The sequence below is a fragment of the Hordeum vulgare genome, chromosome 3H (assembly GCF_904849725.1).
Source record: "Hordeum vulgare subsp. vulgare chromosome 3H, MorexV3_pseudomolecules_assembly, whole genome shotgun sequence".
NCBI lineage: Eukaryota > Viridiplantae > Streptophyta > Magnoliopsida > Poales > Poaceae > Hordeum > Hordeum vulgare.
Window position 1 is genome coordinate 363,577,135 of NC_058520.1, and position 10,882 is coordinate 363,588,016.

The window sequence follows — 10,882 nt, forward strand, 5'->3', positions numbered from 1 at the left end:
ATTCATTGCAAATTACCTGCCAGATTCATTTACTGCCTATAATGGTGTCACCCAATCCCACAATCCTGGCAAAGTACGCCTGAAAGAGTGGAGGTACCAACAAAAACCACTCCACTCCCCGTTCGATGCAACAGGGGGAGATGTATGGCAAAAGTACATCAGGATTCAGCTTCTCGCAAGCAAGGATATCAAGGCCTATGAATCAGTAAATGCAAGTCAACTTCATGTTGACACACACCTAATGGGTACTATACCCAGTGGATGGGAAACATCCACCAACCCAGGTCATAGTTTACATAATGACCTGGACATTGGAATACCCGACTCAATCGCATTGGGAAATCGCGAGTAGTCACCATGGGTAACGATATTTCCATCAACTCTATATTGATATATAGATTCTGGAGAATCATATAAACGGAAGTCTACAATTGTCGATATACATTTCTCAACTAGATTGCAAAACCTTTCACATGATTCAGGTCCAAAGACCATGGCCATGGCATAGTGTGAACAACACTCGGACTGAACTCAAGCAAAGGATATAATCTAGGCAGAAATGATCTTGCTCAATAATGGAAAGGTATTCATAAGCAATACCTACACCAGTTTTCTTCTGGAAACAGAATTGAGAACAATGAGGTGGTGAAACAAAGAGCAAGTATTGTAGCATAGGGGTTCATGCAGATACCCAACTATTCTCTAGAGGTGGAATCTCTTTCCGATAATTTGTATCATTGGCAGTACATAATCATCTATCTCTGCAGTTGATAGATGTAGTGATCACATATCCATGTGGATCACTAGATTCATACATATATGATTGATTCCCAATGGAATCTCACCTCTGAATCGAAATGCAAAATGCAACATACATTGTGTACAAATCAGTAAGTCATCATAAGACTTATTGTTGTCGGTACATATGGTACAACCGACATAGTGAGATCCTTGTACAAAAGGATTACTCCTACAATGATGATTATCCATGTTTGTGTGTCTTTAATGACAACACATGTAACCATCCAAACGACGGAGTATAAAATGAAGGATTTGGGTAAACCAAAATACCGCTCGTTACTACAACTTGAGCACCTTCATTCATACATTATGGTATACTATGTTGTCTATATCCATAATATATTGGAGAAATTCATTGTGGACAAATCTTATCCATCCATAAACCCTCATGGTAGTTCATTCTCTAGATGTAGAGAAAGATCTATTTAGACCAAGAGATGATGGAAATGAGATATTGGGACTGAACGTTCCATAATGTCATTGGATCCACCAAACACAATTGGTTGGTACTCAAGAATATTTTTCGATATCTCCAAGGCATCAAACATCTTGTCCTGGTTTTTCAGTTTCACATAAATGTGAACACCGATATCATTGGATGCATCGATCATATCCCCACTATATCAGGTCATAGACAAACTTAGTGTTCCTACTAGGTGTGGTAGCCCTCTCATGAAGAGTCTTCGAAACAGACCTCATGACGACATCCACCAACCATTATCTCAATGATAATGTTTCTTGTGTTGCCCGGATGCAAACATGTTATAATAAGCAATATCACTATATTGCATATCTTGCTAGTCAAATCATGCTACTGTTTTGTTCATCGGGTCTCTACCAACTTCTATGTTCCAGAAATGTGTTCATGGAATTGGTATGTGACAGCTTCGAATTTTGCAAGAATCAGGGGGAGTATCTTCCTGAATTGTTCATGTTCAATGCATCATATTATACTCTTTTTTCCTTCATGAGTTTATTTTATAGGTTCTCATAAAGGTTTTTAATGAGGTAATATCGACATGAGATCATATGTCATACTTTCTGTTTTCCCCACTGGGTTTTTTAGGAAAGTATATACGACATATTTATTGTCATTTGAACTCTATGGGTTTTCTCGTATTGAGTTAAAAATTGATAATAACCATTATATGTTGCATCATTTTCTCCTTATTTTTCCCATTAGGTTTGAAGGAGTTTTGGCAACATATCAATCAATATACTCCTCATATTTTTTCCACAGGGTTTTTAGAGGAGTCTCTTTCAAGATGATGATGCTACCTGAACAAGCATGGATTAGGGGGAGTGTTAAGATTAATTAACATAGTCATTAAGGAATTAATCCCTGCTTGTACTAACCGCATGCAGTTGCAAACTGCTGCGCCGGTTCTCTGTTCAACAGGCACCAGTTCTTTGTTCAACAGGCACCTCCTCCGAACAAACACCTCTCTACTGGCGTCCCCTCCCTTGTATAAATAGCAGTTACCATCCAATAAAGAGGACACTTGATTCATTTTATTGTGTGAACTTCTCTGCCGATCTTTATTTCAACACATGCATGTGGTTTAAGACATAATCATCGATGAACTACCTTACAAATGACTGGAAACAAAGATATGCATAAATGTCTTCTCTACAATTTGAAATGGCGCAAAAGGAAAAAGGACAAGGTGAAAGATATAGTATCATCCTATAGTTGACTGATGTCTTCATTGTGCAGACAAAAATCTTGTTGTTTTTCGTCGCTAGTTTTTTTATATTAACAATCTTTATGAGTTTCTTGATTTGACTTATATTTATGAATACCTCATTTCCCCACATGTAAAAAGGGTCAAACTATGGGTATGAACCTCTTACAGCAAGACCTACTAAGAAAAAATTATTGAAAACCTAAATACTAAAATGGTTCCTGTAATTGCATAATACTATACTATTAGCAATTGGACCATGGATGTACAAACCTCGACGGTAAACTTTAGTGTCTCCCATTGTTTCCCCTTGCAACATATATAAGATAGATATTAATCAGGTTATAAATGAGATTTGGCATACTATCAGTAAAATATGTTAATGAAAAGTAAACACATTGCAAATCTAACGAATTAATTTAAGCCACATGAAAAAACCATTTATCTAAACCAAGTGTGCTAAGAACTAGAAAATATAGCAATTGTATATGTTCCACATGTATTTAGTACATCCTAATTCAAAAAAAAATCACATACATAACAATACAAAATTGTTACAACAACAATCGAACATCACATTGCGGAATTGAATCAAACAGTTAAATTATCACCACAACAAATGAACCAAATAGTTAACTCAGAGTCACGTTGCATAATAGAACATACTAGAAGGTGAGATTACATAATAGCATTACATTGGGCATTTCACTAGAATTTCTAAATGAATGGCAGGAGCAGCACATGCAACAAGTAAACCAAACATGCTTAACCGGCATAGCTAGCTAAACATAGGTCCTTAGTAATAAAACTAAGAAAAATTAAGTTATTCCTCATATCGATGACGATGGGTTCCTTAAACTTAAAAGAGGACGAGACCTCCACATTATGGATGCCCTCCTCGTAGTGGTGAGTGGCATGAGCCTATCCGGCCACCAACTTGCCGGCTCTGGAGGTATGGTAAGTACGAACATGTTGCCTCCCTGGGAGCACTTCTCCAAGGTGCAGCAGCAGGCCCCCGCATCGCCATGAGAAGTGCTCTCGAACGTGTCTTTGTTGCTTACCATGACCACCACTACAAGTCGCGAGCACCCGACGTTGGCTCCATTGGCAACGAAGGCGAGGACGATCAGTTGGCGCTGGCATCGACGTGAGAGGACGAACGAAGAGGGGAGGGAATGCAGTGTGTTCGACAAAAGGTGGGTGCATGACCCGACAAGGTATCCACTGTACGAGGTGGCAGAGTGCTCGTTCCTCAACGACCAGGTTGATAGACGAAGGAATGACCACCCAAACTCCGGCTACGAGCAATGGGAGTGGCAACCAAGGGGATGTGTCACCGACGCGAGGTTCGACAACTCCAAGACGTTGTGGCAGTGTCGACTCGCTGAACCGAAATATGTGAGCGTCGCTAGGCTGCATCATCTACACAATATTGTCCGACCGGTCGCGGACGCGCATCCATGGCATCAGCTCTTTCGCGCCATGATACGTCTTTGTCCATTCAGCGCTTAAGACTGTTACTAGTGACACACAACAGAAACAGTTGGTCTGGTATATCAGTCGAGTCCAAAAAGGCATAATTTGATACCAAAAAAATCAAAGGTCCAATTCAGTTTGGAGATTTTTAAAAGTTTTTAAAACCAAAGGAATCAAGATGTCAAAGGAAAGTTCCATGTAGGAAACGAGCATAACCATATATTAGGAATGTTATTCATCTTATTATCCATGGACTAACAATTAAGATTGAATTTATTTTATTTTTAATAGAAATGCAAGTCCACTAACCAAAACTTGTAAAATCCAAATAACAAGCACATGAAAAGATTACCAACAGTTTCACATGTTATTACTTAATGGAACACACATTGCTTCACTTTAAACACAGTATCACAAAATATCTTATATGTGAACTTAAACCAAATTATTCTTTACAATATAATGGGAAAAAAATCACAGTTACAATTGCTTGAATGACTCTTTTTGAAGTCGATCAACGCGCTCATACTAACAGCACCCGGCAAGCTCGGGTCTCAAGCTAATTATTTTAGCTAGGGACAACTAAGAATGCTTGTCAAGATAGGAGAGTAGCTTAGTTGGGACAACCTAAAAATGCTTGTGAGATGGAAGGAGAGGAAGCATTCAACGGAGAGACCAAACCAGAACCAGCTCTTCTTCAGAAAAATCTGACCTGTACACAAAATGTACAGTTCTACAAGTAACAAAAACTTGTGCAGTCAACACGAGCTCAGACTAGATGCACACCCTTCAGTGTACACCACACTAACAGAGATGCGACAAACAGGATTTTACATTCAACAGACAGAATGCATGGAAACTACATAAAGAGATGATACCCATGAAAGGAAATCAACACTCCAAACTTACCGAAAACATCATCGAAAGTAAAAGCATTCTTTAGAACCTGCAAAAATATTCGACCAATCCTACCAAGCAGACATGTCGATATCACTCATACATATAAACAGTCCACAAATTACCAAGCAAACTTTCACCATACACGACCATAAGTAACTTGGTATCACAAGACAATACACAAGAATATAAAAATGATGATTCGGGTATTTAAATAGACAGACTGCGAAGCAGTCATAAGAAGTACATGTCTAGTGAAGAGTTCCCATAAAAGACTAATCTAGCTTCATTTATCTCTTAACAGCGAAAACTCAGAGCAAAACTGATTTCCAGATCAGAGGTAGCCAGAATATGCAAGACATCCATGCATGCAGACAACACTTCTGAATTCAGCACAACCATTCAAAGCATATGCTCCCAAGAGTTGTCAACAACCTGAGTCACACATTCACTAGAATTCAATCAATAGTTCAGCTGAGCAAAAATATACAGACAAAATACAGGTAATATGACATTAAATACAAGGGTTAAAAATACAATGCTTAGTTCATCATGTTCCGAACACAACACCTAATCCTTGCTTATATAGATGATAAAAAGGGTTAAAAGCATTCTTTTCAAGATTAAGAAACTACCATTTGGCAAACTTTAGAGTAAATACTGCAAAATTAACCAAAACAGAGCAAAAAGATGCAAAAACAAAACCAACAAGAGCATAAAAAGAATATTGATGAACAGCAAACCTAGTGTTCAAGCGGCAAAAAACACACTAAACTATGGTATAACTAAGATTACACAGTAATCTTGAATAGTAGTTGTCAGATAACACTTTCTATTATATTACGCTTTCAATGATACATAAACGGTTCAATTTATCACGGGACATGAATAGTTATGTTTGTGGATTCACCACTGAACTGAAAGAGTGGCCAATAAAAATGAAAATAAAGCTATTCAAATACAAGATGAGATGCATTCTATGCATAAGCACAAGATGTGCAACTGCAAACTAGTGACAGAAACATTTGAAGCAGAGATTTCCCATGGGTGTATTATGTAGTCCAGATGTATACAAGTACTACCTCCGTTCCTAAATATAAGTCTTTTTAGAGGTTTCACTAGAGGACTACATACGGATGTATAGACATATTTTAGAGTGTATATTCATTCATTGGCTCCGTATGTAGTCCCTTAAATGAAATATCTAAGAAGACTTATATTTAGGAACGGAGGGAGTACATAGGACAGAAACATTAGACAAACATGGCATAACCACAAATTTAACATTGAGAAATCTAACTAATCAAACATAAGGAAGCATCATATAACCGCAATCCATCAATCAAAATCTGGAATAGGAAACTAGTTAAAGATTGTAGGTTTTCGCGATGTGGAAAGTGGAAATGTCTAGTTCCAGGTTTTATGAAATGCGCTAATGCTCTGGCATTATGAACTACTACCTCCATTCCTAAATATTTGTCTTTTTAAAGATTCAACTACGGACTACATACGAAGCAAAATGAGTGAACTTACACTCTAAATTATGTCCATATACATCCTTATATAGTCCATAGTGGAATCTCTAAAACGACAAATATTTAGGAACGGAGGGAGTAAATACGAAACAAAAAGGGTATCCGATCTATGGAATAAACGGAATTAGCAACGGAATATATGTAAAACCCCATCACATCAATCAACATAATTCAGACATTAACAAACATCTCCGCTTCAACCTGTACCAGACCCAGAGTCAAAACTAAAAAGAGAATGAAGTCTTGGAAACTTAATGGTCAAGCATATCAGCATGGGCCCATTACAATACTCTGTAAATGACAGAAATTGCTCGGATTGTTTGCCAACTGCTATCACTCCACCACAGAAACACTAATCAACTACTCCCTCCGTAAACAAATATAAGAGCGTTTAGGTCACTACTTTAGTGATCTAAACGCTCTTATATTTCTTTACAGAGGGAGTACTAGTTAGATCAAGTCAACAACACACAGGCACATATGATCTGTTAGCATAACCAAAATCAACAACGGCAGAGCTTGATCTTCCAAAAACAATACCTTGGTGACAAATCATGCACCAACTTCACACAATGGCATGTCAGAAAGAAAAAACAACTATTGCAACACACAAACACAATATCATTTAGAGCAAGGGATGCATCAGATTATCATGCCAAAATAAACATGACCATGCCACAAAAACTGAAGTATCGGCCCACAAAAGAACACAGAATAAAAAGCAAATAGCACGCTTATCAGGAAAGAGTATGGAACATGTTACACAATACATCAATAACCTAGCAACCCCATACCGCCAATCAACTTTTGCAGCACCACATCGCTCAAATCATCTTACAGATTTTGCTAGTTCAAACCAGGCAGCAATCATACATTCCAATTACATCACATATATTCACATAAAACACAAACGCAGCATACAACAATGCAACACGTGCAATTTGCAAACAGGCATAACAAGACATAAGTATTTCAGGCATATAATACACTAACACATAGTATTTCATGATTTAGAAAATAGCGAAAGACCTATGATGCACAACATATTTTGCTAAAAATATGCCTCTTCAAAACAAGCACAGTCAGCTAGCAGAAGGGTGTGAAATTACCTTAGAAATAAGGTGGCACATTGGGGTACATTGGAGGAGCCCTGCCACCTGGTCCTGGTGACATCCCTTGAGGATCCTGACCCCGGAAACCAGACCCTGGAAGAGGATAGTTTCCACCCTCGCCATAGCCTGAGGGCAGCCCACCTGAGCCCTGTTGCATACGGTATAGTGAGGAAGGTCCGCCCATGCCTAGACCACCATAAGGCCCCATACCAGCAGCACCAAATTGAGATGAGCCCCCGAATGAACCACCACCCAGTCCGCCACCGCCGCCAAATGCACCAGCCCCAGCAGAACCCATCCCGGAAGGCATCTGATTTCCCATTGGGCCCAAACCAGCTCCACCACTGCCACCCATGGACGATGGCATGTTACCATATGGGTTGGGACCCCCAAATGCACCAAACGATGGCATACCATTCCCAGGGCCACCATACTGCCCACCCATCTGAGGTCCTCCTAGCCCAAGCCCAGAACCAGGCATGTCCGGCGGGCCACCCTGGAGCATCTGTGGTTGCTGTTGCCCGGCAGGCCCAGATTGCTGCGGTTGCTGCTTCCCCTTCTTCCCCTCGATGGCTAGCTTGCACAAGAGCTGTTGCCCATCGATTACCTTAGTTGAGTCCACTAGTGAGGCCTGCGCCCCCTCAGGTGTCTTGTACACAAAGAGCGCAAAGCCCCTAAACTTGCCCGTCAGCTTGTCGAATCCAAGCGGCCCCTCTTCAATCTCTCCATAGGAAGCAAAGTGCGCGAGGAGGCGCTCTGATGGCATGTCAGCGGGAACGTTCCCAACAAAGATCTTGCGGAGTGAGACGTCTGCTGAAGGGATGCCACCTGCGCCAGTAGTTCCACCGGACGGTCCACCGGCAGCGCCAGCGGCCGCGAGTTGAGTGACGGTCACGCGGGCGTCGATCTTCTTGGATGGTTCCTTAAGAGCGAGGAGCGCGGAGTCTGCGTGGCGGAAGGTAACGAATCCGTAGCCCTTGGAGCGGCCGGTGGTCTTGTCGCTGATGACCACGGCCTCCTCGAGGTCGCCGTAGGCGGAGAAGATGGCGCGGAGCGAGTCGGAGTTGGTCTCCCAGCCGAGGCCCCGGACGAAGAGCTTGCGCAGGGCCGGGTCGCGGTCGGCGGCGGCGCGCACGGCATCGAGCGCAACCCCGGAGGCGAGCGCCGCGGCGGCGGCGATATCGGCGAGCTGGTCGCGGGACAGCGGGTCGAGGAGACGCAGGACGTCATCGCGCGTGAGCCCGAGCGCGGCAGCACCGACGGCGGGGGAGGCGGCGACCGCGCCGTTCTCGTCCGGCTTGCGCTTCTTCGAGAAGGGATCCATGAGCGGGGACGGGGGTAGGGAAAGAGCAAAACCCTAGCTAGGGCTTGTCGGCGTTGCGGCGAGGGTATGGGTGGGTAGGAAGGGTTCGACGCGACTTGTCGGGTGGGATCAAATCGGGTGCTTTTATCGACCTAGCGGCCGATCTCACGCCAACTCCACCGCCACAACCCATCCTCTCAAGCCCGTCCGTTTGCGGTAGAAGGAACAAACGTGTGTTGTGAATCCATTTTATCTGTTTTATGTCCGATACGATCCATTTCGAGTGCAAACTTACGTAAGATTTAGGTTGCGGCGGATATCAAACGGATGCGCGCTCGTCCGCACCGGGGACGCGTGGCGGGCGGCCACCTACCTCCCACCCGCCCACATCAATGCACACGAGCGGTCGGCCCCGCCTGTCATCCGCTCACGGAACGGTCGCGGTCCTTCTTAAGTGGGGAGTCGTGGACCGGTCGTCGTCCACAGTTCCCATCGCCACCCCGCGGCCTCCTTGAAACCCGACAGTCGCGAACCCTAGCAGCCTCCTCGAACTCGTCGGTCGCCCGCCTCGCAGCAGCCATGGCATGTGGAACTGTGGCCGCAAGGGGAACCACGACCGCGAGGCTGGCTCCTCGTCGGGACGCCGCCGCGGCTCCGTGAAGGAGGAGGCCGCATCGCCACCGCGTCGTGCCTCCGCCACGGCTCCCTTCACCATCGGCCCTGGGCCCGCCGGCCATCGCGACCGGCAGTACCTCGGCACTCAGGTATGTCGGCGCTACTGGGAGACGAGGACGCCGGTCCCGTGGAGCGACGTCCACCCCCCAACGCGTGGCATCTCTCCGCCGACCGGTCCCTATCCCGTCGGTGCCGACGAGCGGTCGTGCGCGCCGCGACGAGATCGAGCGCCGCCGTCGTCTCCTCCCCGACGACATGTACTACGACGACATGTACGCCGCCGACTCCACCCTGTGGGACACGTGGCTCAGGGATGAGCACGACGTCCGCCGTGCCTCCTACTTCGTCGGCACGGCCTCGGGGCTAGGGACGACCGCCAGCTTTCAGCCCACCCCCGCGCACCAGGGACCACCGGCCCACCTCTATACGTCGCCGGCCTACGTCGACCTCGTCAGTGACGGCGACGACGACGACACCGGCGGCCAGTGAAGACGGCGACGGCCACGGCATCGACGGGCTTCTTCTTTTTATGTTAATTATGTCAGACTGGGCCGTTTTGTGGCCGTGAAAAACTGGGCCGTTTTTATGTTAATGTTATTGTGTTTTAAGTTTATTAACTCTGTTTATTTACTTTTTAGTTGAGTTTTCTTTTTTTTAATCAAGTTCAACACGGACATGATTTGGGATGCGGTCGCGCGGTGGACGCACGCATGACCCAACGGACAGAAGCGGACATGGACGAACCCATTGTCGTCCCAAACGGACAAAATCCGGCCAAACCGGACGTCCGTTTGGGGTCGTGCGGTGGAGTTGGCCTCATCTCTATGGGAGTTCTTGTGACGAAAAAAACAAGGGCAGTACTGAGCGTCGAGGCGCCGGCGCGCAGCGCGGCCATCAGATCTGCACGATGCATCGTTAGATTTATCCATTGAGCCATGGATATAGCACTATATGTGGAATAGAGTGTGGTGGCGGTTATGAGACAAAAAGGAGGAGATGGTCACAGTGACTCGGCGTATCAAAGGGCTATGGAGATGCCCATTAATTGATATCAATGTGAATGAGTAGGGATTGCCATACAAAGGATGCACTAGAGATATAAGTATGTGAAAGCTCAAGAGGAAAACTAGTGGGTGTGCATCCAACTTGCTTGCTCACGAAGACCTAGGGCAATTTTGAGAAAGCCCATCATTGAAATATACAAGCCAAGTTATAAAATAAAGATTTCCACTAGTATATGGTGGTGACAAAACAAGAGGCTCTCAATCATGAAGAACATGGTGCTATTATGAAGCACAAGTGTGGAAAAAGATAGTAGCATTGTCCCTTCTCTCTTTTTCTCTTCTTTTTTTTTATTTTGGCTCTTTGGCCTCTTTTTCTGTTTTTTTATGTGGGCAA

General features: G+C 44.2%; 1 protein-coding gene across 2 annotated transcripts; it reads right to left on the minus strand.

Annotated features, from left to right (window-relative positions):
- Positions 1-4,980: 4,980 nt before the first annotated feature.
- On the minus strand, positions 4,981-8,940 carry LOC123443873 (UBP1-associated protein 2C). 2 transcript variants are annotated; one of them, XM_045120414.1, is made up of 2 exons: positions 7,504-8,940; positions 4,981-5,310 (listed from the first exon to the last, which is right to left on the minus strand). In XM_045120414.1, exon 1 carries the CDS (start codon positions 8,828-8,830, stop codon positions 7,505-7,507), a length of 1,326 nt encoding a protein of 441 aa, XP_044976349.1. In that variant the 5' UTR covers positions 8,831-8,940; the 3' UTR covers positions 4,981-5,310; position 7,504. The 2 variants fall into 2 exon arrangements, with proteins under 2 accessions (XP_044976349.1, XP_044976348.1); XM_045120413.1 differs by having other exon boundaries at positions 4,981-5,294; positions 7,504-8,937.
- Positions 8,941-10,882: the final 1,942 nt, after the last annotated feature.

Bases quoted from the DNA above. Each gene is read 5' to 3' on its own strand.
- LOC123443873 (XM_045120414.1), bottom strand. From the start codon at position 8,830: ATGGATCCCTTCTCGAAGAAGCGCAAGCCGGACGAGAACGGCGCGGTC.